General features: G+C 35.1%; 2 protein-coding genes across 2 annotated transcripts; one reads left to right on the forward strand and one right to left on the reverse strand.

The window, feature by feature from the left end:
* Positions 1-349: 349 nt before the first annotated feature.
* On the forward strand, positions 350-17,693 carry ceacam1 (CEA cell adhesion molecule 1). The gene is made up of 13 exons (XM_056474664.1): positions 350-663; positions 1,843-2,145; positions 3,493-3,771; positions 5,436-5,699; positions 5,792-6,061; positions 7,995-8,246; positions 8,339-8,617; positions 8,702-8,956; positions 11,194-11,469; positions 11,537-11,791; positions 13,589-13,864; positions 13,960-14,193; positions 17,049-17,693. The coding sequence occupies exons 1-13, from the start codon at positions 618-620 to the stop codon at positions 17,081-17,083; spliced, it is 3,024 nt and encodes a 1,007-aa protein (XP_056330639.1). The 5' UTR covers positions 350-617; the 3' UTR covers positions 17,084-17,693.
* Positions 17,694-17,811: 118 nt separating this feature from the next.
* Positions 17,812-22,344, reverse strand: zgc:158701 (uncharacterized protein LOC100151367 homolog). The gene is made up of 4 exons (XM_056474668.1): positions 22,154-22,344; positions 20,571-20,648; positions 20,372-20,425; positions 17,812-18,089 (listed from the first exon to the last, which is right to left on the reverse strand). Exons 1-4 carry the CDS (start codon positions 22,215-22,217, stop codon positions 17,965-17,967), a joined length of 321 nt encoding a protein of 106 aa, XP_056330643.1. The 5' UTR covers positions 22,218-22,344; the 3' UTR covers positions 17,812-17,964.
* Positions 22,345-22,558: the final 214 nt, after the last annotated feature.

Genomic DNA, 22,558 nt, shown 5'->3' on the forward strand with positions numbered 1-22,558 from the left:
AAACAAACAGTGATTCATAAAACACTTCCATTAAAAATGATGTCAATCTGAAGTAATCTTTCAGAAGGCAAATAAAACGATGTCAAACATGGTTTTCAAAGACATCAAACCCATGTTCGGTTTACATCCTAAGATAAAACCACTCAATATACTATGAAAAGACACTATAACATCCACAGCCCGAAACCAGGAGTGACGCTAAATGCTGTGAAAGAAAACATCAATCATGAACCATCATCATACGTCACTCCATGGTAATATCAACTCTTAGTGTTGATAGTCCACAGTTTTTACTAACCACAGCTCTTTTCCTACCACAACAGGATCTACTGAAATAGGTATTGCTTGACCTTCAGTTTGACTATAGCATGTCAACTGGGTACCAGCAGTCCGCTTCCAGATTACAGCCAACCACAACAAACACACCCTTCACTCAATGTGAATGTGTGTGTGATGAGGACAAAAGGTGCACCTTTTTTTGAGCTTACTCATTGGAGATCCTTGTCATCGGTATAGCAAGGTAAATATTAGCAGTATGAAAGTATAGCGATGATTAGTTTCGGACACGTCTGAGGTCTGAGGAAGAAGTCAGGGATACTCTAGTTAGGATTTCCAAAATGGGATATAAAGTACTTGCCTTCTTCGTCTTATTCTGTACACCAGGTATTTATTTTCCTTTCATTTAATTGTTTTTTCAACTATTTCAAACTTTGTATTCTTTTTTTATGAACAACAATGTAGAGGGGAGAACTGTTTGAATGTTGCTGGACATTTAGAAGATTGTAATTTCATATATAAATATTTAGTCCAGGCCAATTTCATTACTTTGCCTTTTTAACGCTTCTGTTGAATCAAAATTCTAAAGCAATATCTGATTTTCATTAGTTTATTCATTAGTTAGTTGATTTTTCAGTTGGCATTTCAGTGACCACTGTAATTTTTTTCTTCAATGGATTCATTTTGTCCATGTCTAAATATATCAGTCTGGATTATGGCACAGATTTTACTTGTAATGTTCCATCTATGACATAGGATTAGATCAATATTACTACTGTATGATATTAGCAATATTTAGTAACAAATAGCTTTTTACGTTGCATGTTTTCATGTTTTTATACATATTTTAAAAAAATATTATGAAATTAATATTGTATAATAACAGTTATTTGACTTTATTATTTTATTTAAGCAGTTTTTAAAATTATTAGCCCCTTTAAGCTATATATTTTTTCGATTGTCTACAGAACAAACCATCACTATATAATAACTTGCCTAATTACCCTAACCTGCCTAGTTAACCTAATTAACCTAGTTAAGCCTTTGAATGTCACTTTACGCTGTGTAGAAGTGTCTTGAAAAATATCTAGTCAAATATTATTTACTGTATTGGCAAAGATAAAATGAATCAGTTATTAGAAACGAGTTATTCAAACTATTATGTTTAGAAATGTGTTGAAAAAATCTTCTCTCTTTTAAACAGAAAATGGGGGAAAAAATAAACAGCGGGACTAATAACTCTAACTTCAACTGTATATACAGTGTCCAGATTACTCCTAAAGTTAACAATAACTTTTAATATAATTTAATATATGCTGTTCATTATAATAGTCTGTACTCACCTGAATGGATGATCACTTTGCTATTCTTCTTTGTCTTTTTAACTTCTTCAAGATCAAACACACTACATATAAAGAAAAAAATATATAAATACAACTACTGAAAACAAGCAACGAATATGCAATGCAAAAGCCACATGTAAATCAGTAGACCTATTTCCATTTAAGAGTTTCTTACTTTCATATCTGCAGTATGGCTCTGACCGGCTCTTCTGCCTCCCCTTAGGTCTTTGTCAACTGAATGTGGTTCCATCAAAAAACCCAGTGGCAGTCGGGAGCAATGTCACCCTAAATGTGAATTCATCCATGCCCATTACAGTTGGGCTCTGGTTGTTTGGGCCTAGTACATTGTTCATGTGGTACATGGGGGACATTATGCCGGGTAATAGCCTCCAACCGGGAGTATATTTTAACAGCTCTACATATCAGCTCACCTTATCGGCGGTAACCCTGCAGAGTTCTGGCGTGTATGTGCTGGATGTATATAAACCCAATCGGATCAGATCAGAGATTACATTAGAAGTCCAAGGTAAGTGGAGTTTCTTACTGTACAGTAGTAGACTAAATGAAATATTGGAAGAATTCATCCACACACAGAAAAAATTATTGAATAGATATAATTTTCATACAGATATTGCAAGTGAGTTTCTTAATTAATTACACATCAAAGCAGGTAAAAGCAGTAGACTAAAATTGACTGAATAGACTGATATTTTCATGTACAAAATACTTCACTAATCTATGTTTTATGTATTGTAAAAGGGTTAATTTTATGTATTCACTGAATTATTTTTTAAAAAGTTATTTAAATTATCCATTGATTTTGATGTTTTAGGTTATTTTAGTGAAGATTACAATCAGTTACATTCAGGATAGATTTTAAAGTATCTTTGCTTGTTTATACAAATCTAAGAGATCACTCAGATCATTATGATTGCATAAATAAGAAATTTACTCAACGCCTGGCGATTCTGCTTTCAGATACTATTCCACCCTGCTGGAATCAGCTTCCAGAAGCAAAAGTAACCAGGGCTACAATTCCCAATATACAGTAGCTGACTTTTAGTAGGCTATACTAAGACTTTAAATGTACATCTTAAGTAAAGGTATACCATTTCTAGGTGTGTTTCTCAAACTATACCTAGAGGCTGCTCATATACTTTTTTACTTACAACGTTGCATGATGCTGTCCCTGGTGCTGATGCTGAGTTGTTTGATATGGATGGTATGACTGTTTACTTAATCCTGATCTAGTTCACGCTTGCAAAATACAGCACAATACAAGTCAGTTTCTGTATAGCCAAGTGCATAGTGCATTTCTGTGGGAAAAAAAAGTAACACTTAATATTTTCTATGTAATTACTTCATCGAGCAGACAAATAATAAAAATAATAATAATAATAATAATTACAGGAATTTAAACATAAAAACCTGTATATGAAGAGTTCAAATGCAAAAAACCTAAATGCCATCTGAATTTTCCTTCTAAAATGAGCATTATTCTTAGGCTCCTGTGTGTAGTTTCAGTCATTTTAATTTTATGACAAAGGAGAGATTAATTGCATTGCCTTTGTGGTAAAATAACTGAAGATAAACACAGGAGGCTGAGAAAATGCTCATTTTAAAAGAAAATTTCAGACCATTTGCATCTGAACTCTTCATATATAAAATCTTTAGTAGGCTACAATTACATTTAACATTAACCAGCATTACCCATGTCTAGGACATGGTGTCAACACACAATATGTAGGCTATTGGTCAGTGAAGATCTATTAATCAATCAATGCCAAAGAATAATCTGATGTAAATAGTTACCTGGCATTTGTAAAACTCAATCTCTACCCCTGTGAAAACTTAATCTTCTTTTAATTTATAGAACCCGTCGGTAACGTATCTACAACCGTAAATGCAACAAACCTGGTGGAGCTGAACGACACCGTGTTCTTCACCTGCTCGGTTACAACTTCGCCGGTGTGGTTTTCGTGGCTAAACGGCAGCTCTGCGGTCAAAGATGGCGGGAGAGTTCAACTCCAAAACAGTGGACAAAATCTTGTCATCAACGGAGTGACGCGATACGATGAAGGACCGTTCAAGTGTGTTGTGGTAAACAACATCAGCAGCCAGCAGAGTGTTGAAATGAAACTCAATATAAGCTGTAAGTATGACACGAAATAAATGTTTCAATACATGCTGTTGGGGAAACCGAGTGGCTATTGTAGGCTACAGACAAAACATAAACATCTTTAACTTTTGGTTAAAAACTGACTCTGATTAACTGAGCTGATTAATGGAATATATATATATATATATATATATATATATATATATATATATATATATATATATATATATATATATATATATATATATATATATATATATATATACAGTATATACGATTAAAATCAAAATAGCACTAAATAGAGACTTTTGCTTCTTAAGTGCATGCCTGAGATCTGAAAGAACTTAAACAATGGACAATAAGCACCGCTAGTGTTTCTTAGCCAATGATAAACTTCCGGTGAATGCTTTATGTGACTATTTTCAATTTCATAAGGTTCCTTTTGCAGCATTGATGTTGTAATGTAGTTCAAATATAATCTGTTAAATAGACTTAAGCATCCATTTGGTTGTTAAAGCATAAAAAGAGATGAAAGACAGCAGAAAAGTGCAGAAATTCCATTGAAAACACTGGGGTAAAATTAATTTCCATATTTTAAAGACATGGCACGGAAAAATATAATTTAATGCAGTGCTTCTTGTTTGGTCTGATACCCCACGTATCTCAGCCAGGCAGTGAAGATCTTGAACGCAGTGATTTTGTATGGGGCGACAATTCACCGGAAGCCCTGGGGCTGGCTGACTGAAATTAGAAGTCAATGTGCATATTCCCCATTTACAAAAATTATAAAAAATCAAGTAACATTAATAGACACTAGCATGCAGCAGTAAAATGATTAGATGTATCCAAAATGGTAAAAAGCCTTGAAGTAACGATTGATGACCAACTAAAATTCTCTGACCACATTTCTAGAACTGCTCTGATGTTTGCTTACAAAGCAACCTCTGGCTTTGCTCCTTCTTATCTGCTCTCACTTCTGCAGATTTATGTGCCCTCCAGAAACTTGCGTTCTGTGAATGAACGTTGCCTTGTGGTTCCATCCCTAAGAGGGAAGAAATCACTTTCCCGAACTCTCGCATTCAATCTGCCCAGTTGGTGGAATGAACTGCCTAACTGCATCAGAATGGCAGAGTCACTTGCTGTCTTCAAGAAACGACTAAAAACTCAACTATTTAGTCTCCACTTTCCTTCCTAATCTGCAATTGCCTCTCTGGCTATACCACTAACTATACTCTCTCTCTCAAAAAAAAAAACTTACATTACTAATGCTTTGCTTCTTAGACTTTACACACCTGAAACTTGCCTATAGCACGTATTCACTGTTGCTCTTATAGTGTAAATTGCTTCCTTGTCCTCATTTGTAAGTTGCTTTGGATAAAAGCGTCTGCTAAATGACTAAATGTAAATGTAAATGTAGATGTTAAGATCTGTAAAGATCTATAAAATGAGATGGGTCTTTTGTTTAATACAGTTCTTTTATTAATTATAGCATATTAATTTAGCATATTCTATACAAAGATCATTATTATATTTTAAGTAACCTGTTGGTTATGAAAGAAAATGGGGAAAAAATGTTACAATTGTCCCATTTTGATCCTTTCAAAGAAGCATGGTGAAGGATGAGCAGCTGACAATAAGTGGGCAGTCCGTGCTTCAAAAGCTCAGTGGTCATAAATGAATTGTTTTTGTGTGTTTAGATGGGCCTGGAAACCTGACACTTACTGCCTTGCCAGAGAAAACAGTATACATTTCTGGTTCAAACTTTTCTCTGTCATGCTCTGCTGACTCCAAACCGACAGCTACTTTCAACTGGATGTTGAATGGCAATCTTCTGAATGTCAATGGTCCGAGTTACGTATTTACAAAGGCTACTCAAAACCAGTCGGGAGTGTACACCTGCGGTGCCCAAAACGCAGTAACACTCAGATATGCTGCAGTGACAAAAACTATTCGTATAGTTGGTAAGAACACACTCAAAATATGGTCTTCTAAATTTCCTTCTGATTATACATATAATTTTTATCTCTAAATACATTTTTGTTTGTTTATTTAGATCCAATAGCAGAAGTGGTAGTGAATTCAACAAGCTTCCCAGTTGAAAATTTACCTTTTAATCTAAGATGTAATGTTGTGGGACCAGTGGACTCCATTCAGTGGATGAAGGACGGACTGTACCTGTATACTGACAACACAACCACTCTCTCTAGTGACAACTCAACCCTAAGCTTTAAACAACTCGTTCTTAGTGATGACGGACTGTACCAGTGCACAGCTAGTAATGCAGTGAGCAACATGACCCAGGCCTATAACCTGACTGTCAACTGTAAGTATAATTGAAATGACCTGGACATGCTTTTTCCCCTTATAAAAAATACTGTATGATTTTTTTTCTTGGACATTCTAAACTAAAAATTCTGTCATTTTCTGTCACATCCAGAGTGTATGATTATTCACCTTTTAAAAATATATATATATTTCGCCTGTCACTTCCCAGGAATGATGCTCTAGGAATATGCAAAACCAGTATTGGTTCAGATGCTGAACTAAATAGAACTGAACAAATAAATAAGATTTGTATAAATAATTCACAATAATAAAAGATTTAATAGATATTAGACGCATATGACATATTAATCTAGTTGGTACTTGTGATCCAGGAGGCTTCTTATTCTAGTACTCTTTTAAAGAATCACTTTATTTGCCATAAAAGTGCATGTGCGTTACTTCATTAACAACAGGCAGAACAAATTGATATAATAAAACTGCATATAATTCCAATCTAATTAATATTTGATCATTATTATTATTTAATCAGATTTACATTTTAAATGTTTCTTTTAATCTAAGATGTAATGTTGTGGGAGCCACGGACTCCATTCAGTGGATGAAGAACAGATTGGTCGTGTATAAGAAAATGGATATAATTCCAATTTAATTGAAATTCTGTTTAATATTTGATCATTATTATTTAATGAGATTCACCGTTTGAAAAGGTACCACCCCACTGGCAGATTTTGTACCTTTATTTTTGAGAGTGTTTTATGCTAATTTTTAACTACAATACTATTGATCTGTATTATATACCTCACCTTCAGCTATGATTAACAGCAGTTCACGGTCTCCAGGTAAAACAATGAATTCGACTAAACTAAAAAATAGTTGTTGCTTTTATTGTTGAGGAGATACTGCCACTGTCTAAAGCAACTACGTTTTGTAACATAGTAAGCTTTTTTCTCTTTTGAAAAATGATTTACACATTTGTTAACGTGAAGCTATTTATTCAATGTATAAAGCTCAAATATTTATTTAGATTTGGGGATGTTTTTATCATGAATTTTGTTATTAAACATTTTAAAGGTTTAAAATCTGTTTTTGCCTTAATAAATTATTTCTTATGTTAGTACTTCTCAATCTTTATCTCAATTGACAGTGAATTTACCTGAATAATAGCACAAAACGTACAAAAGTAGCAAACACATTACTTTACATGCTGTCATTACTCTGTATTTACAGCATGTATAGCTGTGGGCTCAGAAAGTTCTCAAAATATAATTTTATCCAACATTTTTAAAGGAAAATCAAGGTGTTGGTGGTTGTTAAATGCAGAGCTATTCTATAAAAAAGATGAAAAAACAACTGCAAGTTCTGAAAGAGATCAAACCTCAGCCAGGTAAGGAAAAGTAACACAAAAGTAATCCAAAAGTAATATAACGCATTATTTTCCATAAAATGTAAAGAAAGTAACGTAATTAGTTACTTTCTTGGGGAAGTAACTCAATATTGTAATGTATCGACTTTCAAAAGTAACTTTCCCCAACACTTATTACACCTACAACTACAATACATGAATAATAATACTAATAATAATAATTATTATAATATTATTAATTATAATAATAACAATAATAATGATAATAATAATAATAACAATAATAATAATAATAATAATTAATAATAATAATATTGCAATATATGTTACTAAGCCCTGAGACATTTAAAATTCCTGAGACATTTATAATAATTATTTTACATTTATTTATTATTAATAATACTAATTTTTTAATTATTAATTAGTGTTATGATAACATGTTTTTATGAACTCTGCTTTACTAATTTTATGCTGGACAGGTCTTGCCTATATATGAATGGCAAGGGATGGTCAAATCTGTTTGTCTTGTACATTGTCTGTTAAAAAATAGGAGTGCACTAGTATAACATGAATCATACAATTATAACAGAGTTTCTGTATTTTGTAGATGGCCCAATCAACACAGCGGTCTCTGGTCCATTTGTAGCAGCAGTGGGAGATAGCGTGACCTTCGGCTGTTCCTCTGACTCTCGTCCCCAAAGTCAGTACAGCTGGTATTTCAATGGCTTTAATGTGTTCAACGGCCCAGTGTACGTAACTGCAGCTCTCCTACAAAACCAAAGTGGACCGTACACCTGCATGGCCTTTAATAGTATCACAGGCAAAACCAACAACAATTCAATGACGTTAACCGTCCTCGGTAAGACATTCAAATCAGTACATCACTTAACAATTTTCTTTTTAAATCTGAAATTGTTGTGATTATGGTTTTTGTTTTGGTATGAAATGTAGTTCCTGTGAGCAATGTTATGGTGAATATAAGCGATGGACAGCAACCAATCTTCAGTAACCCATTTACATTAACCTGCACTGCCAGTGGAAATGTCGCTTACACTCAGTGGATGTTGAATGGTGCAGTCCTTTATCCTCAAGATGGAATCACTTTCTCTAGTGACAACTCAACCTTAAGATTCAATAATCTCACACTCAGTGATAACGGAAATTATCAGTGTGAAGCAAGTAACGATATCAGCAATATGACCAGCACAGCCTATGACTTGATGGTCAACTGTAAGTAACATTTTCATCCATGTCCATTTGAATCACTGTTCATTGAAACCATTTTCAATATACTGCACATATGGTATCTTTCAGATGGTCCATGGAACGTAACAGTTAATGGCCCACACATGGCAAAAGCTGGATCCAGTGTGACTTTCAGCTGCACTGCGGATTCTTATCCAGCAAGTCAGTTCAGCTGGTTCTTCAACAGCTCCTGGGTGGGAAATGGTCAAGTGTATGTGACTGCACCTCTGTCACACAACAGCAGTGGACAGTACACTTGCATGGCCTTCAATGCCATAACAGGCATCAACAGCAGCTCTTCAGCTGTGCAGTTAACTGTAATTGGTAAGATGAATCTCTGCGGCAAAATTGTCTTTTAAATATTCATATTTAAAGTAATTGTATATTTTTCTTAATTAAGAAATTCTCTCTTTTTCTAAAAACGGTTGGTTCACTCAATAATAAAATGATTAATTACTCACCCTCGTGTCCTTCCGAAACCCATGAGACCTTTGTTGATCTTTGAAACAAAAATAAGATATTTTAGATTTCTTGAAATCTAACTCTAACTTGAAATCTAACTTGAAAGGCAGCAACTGTCCGACTACTTAAAAAAAGTCCAGAAAAGTATTTAAAAAAACATTCTCAAACAGTACGTGTCTTCAGTGGTTCAATGGGAATATTATCAAGCTACAAGAATACTTTTGTGTGCACATAAAACAAAAAACTATTTAATTCAATAGTTTCTTCTCAGTGTCAGTACAGGGTGCATTCACAATTACTGTGCACTGATGTACAGCCCAGATGCCCGTGCAGAACTTCTTATGTTTAAAATGAAGCACATGTGCGTCTAAGGTATACACTACTTGACAAAAGTCTTGTCGTCGATCCCAGTTGTAAGGGCTACAACGAATAACTTGACTTTTAGTTGATCATTTGAAAAAAGTGGCAGAAGGTAGATTTTTCAGATGAATCATCTGTTGAACTGCATCCCAATCATCACAAATACTGCAGAAAACTTATTGGAACCCACATGGACCCAAGATTCTCACACAAATCAGTTTGGTAACGAAAAAATCATGGTTTGGAGTTACATTCAGTATGTGGGCGTGCGAGAGATCGGCTGAGTGAATGGCAAGATCAACAGCCTGAGGTATCAGGACATTTGTGCTGCCCAATACATTACAAACCACAGGAGAGGGCAAATTCTTCAGCAGGATAGCGCTCCTTTTCTCATACTTCAGCCTCCACATCAAAGGTCGTGAAAGCAAAGAAGGTCAAGGTGCTCCAGGATTGGCCAGCCCAGTCACCAGACATGAACATTATTGAGCATCTGGGGTAAGATGGAGGAGGCATTGAAGATGAATCCAAAGAATCTTGATGAACTCTGGGAGTCCTGCAAGAACGCTTTCTTTGCTATTCCAGATAACTTTTTTAAAAAAGAGTCATTGCAGAGATGTATGGATGCAGTCCTCCAAGCTCATTGGAGTCATACACAATATTAATTCTTTTTCCACTGCACCATGACTTTATATTCTATACTGTATATTATTTCTGTTAAGTGAGAAGACGTGTGTCTAAGCAAAGTCAGACCTTACTGTCTTAATTAAATAATTTAAAAGGCATGATCATATTTTGTTAGTAAAATAAGCGTAATCTAGAGGTCTTTGCCTTTCAAATAAGCCACTTCTGATACCCAATGATCAACTAGAAGTCAAGTTAATATTTGTTGTTCCTAAAACATGGATAGGCAACAACACTTTTTCCAGGTAGTGTACATTAGCAGCACAACACTAGTGAACATGCACCCTCTACTGACACGGAGGAGAAGAAACTGTTGAATTGTTTTTAGTTTTATTTTATGTGTGAACAAAAGTATTCTCATAGCTTGATAATATTCTGAACCACTGATATTGGTCATGGAACCACACTCCGAACCATTGTATATGGTCTGTTTTGAGGAGGTTTTTTGGTATACTTCTGCACTTTTATCGAGTCTGGACCATTGCTCTTTGTGGAGGCTGAGGGAGCTCTCAAGTTTAATGAAAAATATAATCATTTGTATTCAGAAAAAGAACAAAGGTCTCAAGGATTTGTAACAACATGAGGCTAAGCAATTTATAACATGCTTTTCATTTTGGGCTGAACTAACCCTTTATGCTAACTGTGTATTAGTTCAAATTTAAATTACACAACCAGTTTGCAAGAGTAATTAATTACGCAAATGAGACTTTGCTAGTTTATATGTTTGATTAACTAAAAAAAACCATTAAATAAGAATCATTAGCTCGGCGAATTTGATTACACTGGTTGGATTGTATGTTTTTTGTAAAAAGGGCATTTTTTACATACAGTGAAATTCGGAATTGAACATTAGACCACACTGACTTTCAATGTGTGCACAAAATATTTTTTTCTTTTCTAAATAACTTGTTTTGCGCACTACAGATAATAAATTAAAAATGAAAATCCAATACTGTAGTTGTTTTGAATGACATAAGGGTGAATAAACAATGATTAAATATCTATTTTTGGCAGATTACTTGTTTAAATAAAGTAATTTCTTTTTGTCTAAATTACAGATCCAGTTAGTAATGTTGTTGTGAATGTGAGCAATCAGCAACCAATCTATAATCAACCATTCACACTAACCTGCACTGCCAGTGGAAATGTTGATTACATTCATTGGATGTTGAACGGCACAGGCCTTCTTCCACACGATGGAATCACTTTCTCTAGTGACAACTCAACCTTGAGCTTCAATAATCTCACTCTCAGTGATAACGGACATTATCAGTGTGAAGCAAGTAACGATATCAGCAATATGACCAGCTCTACATATGACCTGATGGTCAACTGTGAGTAAATTGTTTTTTTTAATCAGTTTTCATAGAAATCATTTGTACTGAATATGGTATCTTTCAGATGGTCCATGGAAGGTAACAATTAATGGCCCAAGCATGGGAGAAACAGGATCCAGTGTGACTTTCAGCTGCACTGCTGATTCTCTTCCTGCAAGTCAGTTCAGCTGGTTCTTTAACAGCTCATGGGTGGGAAAAGGTCCAGTGTATGTGACTGCACCTCTGTCACACAACAGTACTGGACAGTACACTTGCATGGCCTTCAATGCCATAACAGGCATCAACAGCAGCTCTTCAGCTGTGCAGTTAACTGTAATTGGTAAGCATCATTTCTACATCTCGGACCATATGCTGCCAAGAGTAAAATTATAGCTTTAAGTGTATAAATAAATCTAAGAATGACATAATTTTACTTGTGAGATAAATGTGACCCAGGACCACAAAACCATAAGGTTCGATAAGGTTTTCTACTCATGGTTTGAAAAAAATCTAAATATTAAGCATATTGTCCAAATTAGCTTCTTAGCAATACATTTTACTACATAAAAATTAAGTTTTGATAAAATTATGGGGGAAAATTCAGAAATTGTCTTTAATATTCTAATGTTTTTTTTGCATAAAATTAAAATGTATAATTACTTTTACATTAGTGTATAATTGGTTATCCCTACATATATACACCGGTCACTTTATTAGGTACACCTTTCCAACTGCTCGTTAATGCAAATTTTAATCAGCCAATCACATGGCAGCAACTTAATGCATTTAGGCATGTAGACATGGTCAAGATGATCTGCTGCAGTTCAAACCGACCATCAGAATGGGGAAGAAAGGTCGTTTCATAGTTGTTGGTGCAAAATGGGCTGGTCTGAGTATTTCAAAAACTGCTGATCTACTGGGATTTTCATGCACAACCATCTCTAGGCTTTACAGAGAATAGTCTGAAAAAGAGAAAATATCCTGTGAGGGGCAGTTCTGTAGGCGCAAACGCCTTGTTAATGCCAGAGGTCAGAGGAAAATGGCCAGACTGGTTCGAACTGATAGAAAGGCAACAGTAACTCAAATAACCACTTGTTACACCTGAGGTATGCAGAAGAGCATCTCTGAATGCACAACACATCCAACCTTGAGTCAGATGGACTACAGCAGCAGAAAATCACAGTGGGTGCCACTCCTGTCAGCTAAGAACAGGAAACGGAGGCTACAGTTTGCACAGGTTCACTAAAATAGAACAATAGAAGATTGGAAAAACGTTACCTGGTTTGATGAGTTTCGATTTCTGCTGCGACATTCAGAGGGTAGGGTCAGAATTTGGCGTCAACAACATGAAAGTATGGATCCATCCTACCTTGTATCATGGGTTTAGGCTGCTGGTGGTAGTGTAATGGTGTTTCTTGGCACACTTTGGGCCCATTACTACCAATTGAGCATTGTGTCAATGCTACAGCCTACCTGAGTATTGTATCTGACCATGTCCATCCCTATATGACCACAGTATATCCATTTTCTGATGGCTACTTCCAGCAGGATAACTAGCCATGTCATATAGCGCAAATCATCTCAGACTGTTTTTTGAGCATGGCAATTCACTGTACTCAAATGGCCTCCACAGTCACCAGACCTCAATCCAATAGAGCATCTTTGGGATGTGGTGAAATGGGAAATTTGCATAATGGATGTGCAGCCGACAAATCTGCAGCAACTGTGTGATGCTATCATTTCAATATAGACCAAAATCTCTAAGGAATATTTCCTGTACCTTTAAAAAAATCCTAATCCACAAAAATAATGGAGTACAGAAATAAGTAATCAGACTACACTTGTAGTAGAGGTAATAAAGTTCTGTGAATCAGACAACGCTGATTTGTGTTGAATTATACAGCATGTTTTGAATTCAACAAGAATCGCCTTATGTGAGTCTTTGATTTACTAAAAAAATTATATCTGGAAATCAGTCTACGTTTGTCACACATTACATTTCTGATTGACCAAAAAGATTCAGCTTATGGGAATCATTTGTTGTGGCAATCAGACTAAATTACTCATGTTGTATGTTTCTGATTCACAATCAGCACAAAGCAACCTGAACTAAACAAAAACTCTGTCCCCTCCACAGACGCCATTACCACAGTGGACGTGACGGCCAGTCACCTCATTCCTCTGGTTTCTAAAAGCCTGCAGCTCACCTGTAATGTGAATGGACCCTACATCAGTCTTCACTGGCTTCGAAACAACAAGAATTTCTTGCCATCAAACAGAATTACGTTTTCTGCAGACAACACCACAGTAACCTTCAGTTCTTTGCAAACCACTGATGATGGGAGTTACCAGTGTGTCGCCGCCAATGCAATAAGACATCACGTCAGTAATCCATATGATCTTATGGTCATCTGTGAGTAACATAAGCCATATTTTAATTTCTTTGAAATAAATCTGACTTCAAACGAGCTGTTATTTTGCCTAACCTCAACCTGTGTGTGTTTGCAGATGGACCACAGAGCGTGCAGATCACTTTGCATCCTGGGATTCCTCCAGTCCTGACATGTCTAGCGGTGTCTCAGCCACCCTCTGTGTATTACTGGATACTCGACAACAACACAGTTGTGGGGGATCAAGCTACCATTACGATTCCTATCACATCTGTCCTGGGCAGCAACTACACCTGTGTGGCCAAAAACCCTCTGACCAACTTGACACTCTCCATCAGCCAAGTCGTCAGCTGTGAGCATTACCCCACATACACATACAGCAGTTAACATGCCAAATAGTTTTTAAAGTGCTCATTTGATGCCTTTCAGATATTACCTTCCATAGGTTATGCATGTAAGGTGTGCAAAAGGCATGGTAAAAAGAGTTGATGTAAAGTTGAATTGATTCTGAAACGAGTCGTCAGGGATTCCAGTATCATTAGTGTAATGTATCTATGTAAATCCAAAACACGTGTGTAATGTCAGCCTGTCCTTTTTACGGTTGCATTCATTGTCAAGACACGAGACTAAAAACTATATAGTTACTGTAGATGCGAAGTCAATCTTCTACTTGAATGATTTTTAAACTTTAAATATGCACCATTTAGAGCTTAAAGTTGCAGTAGTGATCTGCCAAAATGCTAACCGTTAGCATAATAGCTTTGAAAACACAGTCCCTCGCCTGCCATCCAAAGCCACACCTCCTCAAATCAAGAACACGCACCTTGAAGATGACAGTAGACATCCCATTAGATCATGTGATTCGCCAGTTTGAAATCTTTATAGTACTTTATAATACTACAGTTCTGAATAAAAAACTGCATTATATCTAGAATGTTTTCAGTTGTCTGTAGCAAGCGAAACTTGTCATAATGAGCAATATTTCATGCAAGGATCGCTGGTCTAGGCGCTGTCCTAAAGCGGCTAGTAAATGCTTAGTGCTAGGCCGGCGACATGCAGGAATTACACTTATTACTGAGCCATACTTGCATGCTATTTCAGACTGAAAATTTAAAGTAGCATGGTAAACAATATAGGGAGCGCATCACAGGTTGTCATTGTTTAAAAATGAACCAATGTGATATGAAAACTAACTTCACCTCAGTAAAGCAGGCTAGGCGAAATAGCACTATTTCCTGCTGTTTTGTTGTTAAACTAAATACAAATCTACATTATTGATGCTGTAAAGCGTACCTTATGAAATAGAAAATAGTCACATTAGTTTTTCAGTTAAAGATTTTATTGGCTGAACAACACGTCTTTGCATATAGCCCAATCTTAACAACAAAATCTATAAGCTTTGTGTGACTAAATACTTTTAAAACAGAAGATTACCTGTCTAAAATAAATACTTCAGCAATGGTGTCATCTTTCCTCCAGCGTGCAAAACTAACTCCAATATTGATTCAGGATTTTAAAAAGTTTTGGTTCAGCATCTCTCTCTCTCTCTCTCTCTCTCCTCTCTCTCTCTCTCTCTCTCTCTCTCTCTCTCTCTCTCCTCTCTCTCTCTCTCTCTCTCTCTCTCTCTCTCTCCCTCTCCCTCTCCCTCTCCCTCTCCCTCTCTCTCTCTCTCTCTCTCTCTCTCTCTCTCTCTCTCGTGAATGTGGTGCATGTGCAAACGGTGGATCTGTGTGAACAGGGCTGCGCAGATGTACAAATCTACATTTGTTGACAGATTATCAGCCAGACAAATTTTAAGTGGATAAACATTTTTTAGTTTTATGCTTTACCCAGAATATAAAAATGCATATAAATACATTTAGATACTTTACTTTAATCATTACTATGGAATGTGAAGAAACTTTCAACCAGCGCAACAAAAAATGTTTCTGAATACAATTACTGCACCTTTAAAAGTCACATTGGATGTCCATTTTTCACAAGTTAAAATATTTTTTTAGGGTCTTAATAAAAAAGTATATAACTACCTTATAAATAAACAGCTTTACAGTCAAAAACACCCCAGACCACAGTGAGCCATTTTGCGTCATGTCTCTTTATATGCTAATGAGCTGCTGCTTACAAAGCAGTTTGCACACTCTTTCTGGGATGTTCCTTTCATATATAAAACTAATCGATTCCGCTGTTGACTTTTCTGTTAGCTTGTAAAGTTAAATCTGAGCACAGATTGCATGCCAGGATCAAAAGCAGAAAAATGAAAGGAACCATCATCAATCGCTTTGCTAAACGTTTACAAAAAAGGATAAGAAGAAGGCGAAGTCCATAGATTACTCAGAGGAGATCACACGTAAAGATAAAGCTGGTTATACAGTAATTTCATTCATTCATTTTATTTTCGGCTTAGTTACTTTATTAAGGTGCGGTCACACTGGGCTTTGTGTGTGCGAAATTCTGTCATGCGGCGCTGCGAAAAGGGGCGGGATTAAACAAGATGATTAGACATTTAAAAAAGCGAGCGATTGCTCCATGCTTTAAATTTCTGTCCAGAGAGGTCCTGTTTTGATCCTCGATTGGTCTCACGCAGTCAAGTGATGAGATTTCGCAGGTCAGAGTTCACCAAGCTTGAACTTCGCACCGCAGCAACCTGCGAAACTGGACGCATGACCCTGCGTTTCCGGTCTGATGCATTCGCGTGCGTATGAATGGAAGTCTATGGGAGGAAAAGCCCAGAGTGACCGCAGCTTCAATCAGGGGTCGCCACAGCTGAATGAACCGCCATTTATCCAGCATATGATTTATGCAGAGGATGTGTTTCCAGCCGCATCCAACACTGGGAAACACCCATACACACTCTTTTACACACTTACACCAGCCAATTTAGCTTATTCAATTCACCTATAGCGCATGTCTTTGCCAACTGACCCAACCGGGGCTTGAACCAGCGACCTTCTTGCTATGAGGCCCCTTGGTTTATAATTAATAAATAAAATTTACAATTTATAAACAAGCTGCATGTTTACTTTTCAACTTGTCTAAGACGGACCAAGTCTTTCAATCCGATTCAGTCTCGAAATGACATGGTATAATGAACACAATGCTTACAGTGTCCATTGTTTGCAATCATTCAGAGATGAAAACTTGAACTTGAAAAATGAAACTTCTGTCAGATATGGTAATGAATCACAATGTTCTCTGTCTTTACCGCAGATCCCAACGCTTGCTGTCAGATTCCAGGCCAGTGATATGCTGATTGCCCTCCTCGTTCTGCTGTTCTCTTTACTACAGGAATGGCTGTAATTCTAAGACTGCTTCCAGGCCTATATATGAGGACTAACTGTCTGAATGAGGCTTGTAGGTACATTTATCCCTTAACAGTGGAAAAATAAATTAATTACCCTAACCTATGAGGCAATCATAGTTCAGATTAGCTGAACTGCATCTTAATTCCAAAAAATTTAACATTATTTACAGACATGCAGAGTCATTATTACTGAACACATTGGGCAACTATGAACCAACATACTGCTATTTTTCTATTTATTTAGTTCTAAGAACTTTATATATGATCAGTTATTTAACTTGCTATTCTAATTTTATTTACTTGTGCAAAGCTGAACTTTAGAGAGGCTGGCTTATTTCAGTTTGTAGTTTTTTGTTTAGAAAAGCTGCCATCTGATTTAAGCAAATACAGGCAAATGACTTATCTGAATGAGCAACTATCCAAACTACCTTTCTGCTTCACAGTTGTTTCTCATATCTTGAAATCAAAAAATCTTTCCTCAAAGAAATATAATGCAAAGTGTGTGAGTATATGCAAAATGTAAATGATTATTCCGAAGATCACATGTGAAATGTCATATATTTTCATTAATAAATAAATAAAAGCACATTATTCAAATGAACTGCTCTTTTTTTACCAGCATGTTTTATTGTTAATTGACTTGATCATTTTCATCCAATATATAACTTTTTAAAATCTGAACTTAGAAAACTGGACTGAATAAATGTTACATAATAATACAGATACAAAAATAGTTGAGTATACACTACATCAGTATACTCTGCTGTAGATACTGTGTAAAAAATATATAACTTTCTTTGTGACAGTGAATGCCAGAGGGTTTTATATCGGCATACTAATGGCTTTGGCGCTCTTCTTGTTTGCACCAATCAGCTGTTGGCATTTTCTGAATGTCCTAGTCCTCTTCTTTAAGCACATGTTTTTCTGCTCTGGGCTGAGGGTTTGTCCTGAAAATAAAGATAAATTAATAAATAAAAATCTTATTTGAATATTGGCTGGTTATTTCATAATAACACCCATAAACACAAAGATAAACGGATTTATTTATTGCAATGTCGCAATAGAAGAACTCTCAGCTTATCCGTGTGGATTCAAAAATATGTGAAGATTTGAATAACCTATGCCCTTTTTTATTATAAAGAACCTTTTTTTGCAATTAAAAGTTTTAACAGAGCAAAGACGGAACCTTTATTATTAATATAGCATCATTTGCAACTGGTTTATTTATTCTTATTCTCCCAATAATTGTTTAATAAAATGTGAAAACTGTATTAGTTAGGCAAGTAGTGTTGAATTGGAAAACTAATTGAGAATTGTGAATTTAATTTATTTTTGGTAATGGTAACCTTATTTATTAAAATACAGGTTATTATAGGCCAAAAACTTGAATTAGAAATCAAAAATCACTTGTTCAGTCCTTATTACTGAGCTGTACTAAAAGGTACAACTCAATGTGACTTAACAGAAATATCAGTTTTAGTTATACTGACCTTTATTCAATGAGAATAGTAAAATGACTAACCTGCTTTCAACTGGGTAAAAAATCAATCATCAAAATATTCACAAATCACATTTGTCTGTATAATAAATAATGATTATTTATACGTGACCTTAAAGCATCATAGTAAACATAACCAGGAAAGCAAGTGACCATTTAATGCATCATTTTCCTTTTCAGGCCCATAGCCAGTGGGTTTCGGGTGGTTCAAAAGACCCACCTCGCACTGACAAAGGTCCAAGATTTTGCCCCATACATGAGCTCATTTGTCCTATTTTGACTGCTATGCCTTAATCAATTGTGGAAAAACCTATCAAAGGCTTTAAGACCATGCATAATTAGATGTAAGTGAAGTCAACTTTCACTACTGACCTACTGTATTGTTAAATACAGAAAACATTTTACAAGGAACTTTTGTTCAAAATCTTGGACCTTATTCTTAAAAGACAAAAAAAAAGATCAGTGAAAAGATGCAAAGCACCAAAAGCGGCCTATATTAAAGTTAATGTTAATACTAATTAGGCTTTGGTTGTTCTCCATGAATTTTCAAATGTACTTTTTTACAAGAGAATCTAGAAAAAATCATGAAGTTCTACATTATTAATATTATGATTTAAATTTTTATTCTTATTCAACTGGACAAATTCTGACTGAGGAAAGCTGATTGTGCTGGCCAGTTTGTTATTTGCCTAATAAATGGCAATACATACAATTGTTTTTTCTGAATGATATAATACATTCATTCATTCATTTTCTTTTCAGCTTAGTCTATTATAAATCAAGGACGGCCCCTAGTGGTTCGGCGGTATGGGTTGCGTATAGGGTGGCTTGGCTCTTTAATGTTTATTTGCCACCCTTCAAAAAAGACTGAAAATACGGGAGAGATACGGGAAAATACCTTTACGGGATGATAGCGGGATAGAACTGTAAAATACGGGAGAATCCCGGGAAAAACGGGAGGGTTGACAGGTGTGGCTCATGCCCTTCCAGCCGCAACTCAACACTAGGAAACAACCATACACACTCTTTCACATACATACACTACGGCCGATTTAGCTTATTCAGTTCACCTTTAGCGCATGTCTTTGGACTGTGGGGGAAACCGGAGCCTGAATGATAAATGATGTAATATGTATTTACTTTTTTTTTTTTTTTCATTTTTCTTGATTCTAAATCTTTCTGGTTTGGTTTGATGACCATCCAACAAGATAATCTAGCTAAAAATAGTGCTTAAAATGTTACTAAATAGAGTATTTAAACCTCATAATTACATACAAGGGGTGATGCAGTGGCACACTAGGTAGTGCTGTCGCCTCACAGCAAGAAGGTCGCTGGTTCGAGCCTCGGCTGGGTCAGTTTCCCCCACAGTCCAAAGACATGCAGGTACAGGTGAATTGGGTAGGCTTAATTGTCCGTAGTGAATGAGTGTGTGTGGATGTTTCCCAGAGATGGGTTACGGCTGAAAGGCCATCTGGTGCGTAAAAACGTGCTGGATAAGTTGGTGGTTCATTCCGCTGTGGCAACCCCGGATTATTAAAGGGACTAAGCCGAAAAGAAATTAAATGAATGAATGAATTACATACAAAATGATGCGAATAACTGCAAAAAAAGTCCACTTTTTAAGAAAAAAAAAGATTTTCACAGGCCTGCTTTTACACATATTTTTAAAAGGCTGTTTGTTGTGCATTTACACACCAAACAGACAGATATCTTGTTAAAGATTTGACTCACTAGATTTTGGTGGCATCTCACAGACACAGTTCTGATCCAGAGCCGTTCCCCTCCCTACACAAAACAATACATCAATCAGAAAGAAAGGACTCTTTCATTTTACATTATAAGCACTTGAACATCTCACAACACTTTAAGCAGCACATTAGGGCTTCTTGTTTTCTTTTTTGATGACGGGAGAAAGTACTTCACCACGTACCTCGGCAGTTGCATTTCCTGGGCGTGGCATGGCCTTTGACCTCTGCAGATTTGTCTGAGTTTTCTACTTGGGGTCGTGCTGCAAAAAACATTCAGTAATTGTATTAGAAAAAATAAAAATAATAATGAATTATGATTAATATGAATATTCTGAAAATTGGAAATATTTCTTTGGTATCTACAATACAGTGCTGAGCATATATAAGTACACCCCTCACAAATCTCTCTTTTAGATTCATATTTTTAATAGGAAATTATACAATATTATAATTGTGCATATACATTAGATTAGTCAGTACTAAAGCCAAATCTGGAGCATATCTAACAAAGTAACTTACAATAACAGTCCAAAAACTTATACAATCAAATTTATATGTTAAAGAAAAATATTTAAAACAAAATAAAAAAAAGGAAATTTTCTTGAATTAAATTGTATTATTTTTCCATTTCTAAATATGTTTGGTGACTAAAATATTATTTGAATAAATTTATCTGTTCAATAAATCTGTTCTGCTTAAATGCAACAAAATACATTGCCTATATTCACTGAAAAATTGATAAAAATATTCACTTTCAATATGAGGTCTACTCCACTATGCTGAGCACTGTAAAAAACAAAAAGAAACTTAAGTTGCTCACATATTTCAACCTTATTTCAGATTATTTTTGTACAACGTTTACGTTAACTAATAACTGTGCATAACCCAATATGATTATGATATGCTCCTTCAGAATTCATTGTAATATGCTGATTTGCTGCTATTTTGTTTTTACTGGTCCTAAATCTTCAATAATAATTCTCTTAAAATTCTGGAAGAGCACAAATATCAGCTGGAAAAGAGCAAATTATTAGCCCCTATAAGCTATATATTTTTTCGATAGTCTACAGAACAAACCATAATAATACAATAACTTGCCTAATTACCCTAACCTGCCTAGTTAACCTAATTAACCTAGTTAAGCCTTTAAATGTCACTTAAGTAGTATAGAAGTGTCTTGAAAAAGTAAATAGATATAGAACATAGATAGATATACATAAATAGATATATAATATAATGTAAAATATGCAAAGTATACTACAAATATATGATTTATATAAATTATAAAGTTAAATAAAATTTTTCTTGTTTTAGCATGTAAGAAAGCTGAAGCAAAAAATATACTTTCAAAATGTTTGTTTTTTTCTCATTAACATTTGTCACATTCTGAATGTTGACTAAACACATATATAGTCAATATTATAATCTTATAATCTACGTACAAAAAATCTATTTTTAATTTATTTAAATTATTTTATTTGTTTATTGAGCATTTTCTGAATACTTATCTGACACTAAACACTCGATTATTGATGCACAAATTTTCATTTTTAATCAGTTTTGAGTTATTTTAAACTGAAATAATATTTCACAATAATGTTTTATCACATAAATGTATCCTTGATAAGCAGAGGGACTTCTTTAAAAACATTTATTTATTTATTTATTAACATTTATTACATAATAATATTTTTTTCCAAACTTTTACATTAAAAATGCACACAGTATGACATAAAATTCATATAAATTCAGCAAAAATATTTACCTTGACACTGGAGGTTAGTGACAGTCACCACAGCAAAAGCCAGCACCAGTATCTGGAAGTTCATGATTTTCAGCGACACTCAGAATCAAAATGAGAAACACTGTCGAAAAGTAGGCTTTTAAGTGGTGTTCAGATGTAGAGTTTCAGTATTTATATGACAAAGCTCTGATATCTGAGTCTCTAAAGTCACGTCTGATAATGCCTCAACTTGCCGGACAGACTTTTAGAAATGAAGTGTAAAAGAAATGTTGACAGTATTTCTCATTTGCTGAGAACTGTCAAGATCTGTGATAAGGGCTGCGTGCAATTTGGGAAAAAGAAAGAGATTATTTTACTGAATTTCAATGTCACTTTTGTAATTCAAACTGTGGTAAGCCCTCACACAATTCATCCTTACTTTTAACG

Source organism: Danio aesculapii, chromosome 16 (assembly GCF_903798145.1).
Source record: "Danio aesculapii chromosome 16, fDanAes4.1, whole genome shotgun sequence".
Taxonomy (NCBI): Eukaryota; Metazoa; Chordata; class Actinopteri; order Cypriniformes; family Danionidae; genus Danio; species Danio aesculapii.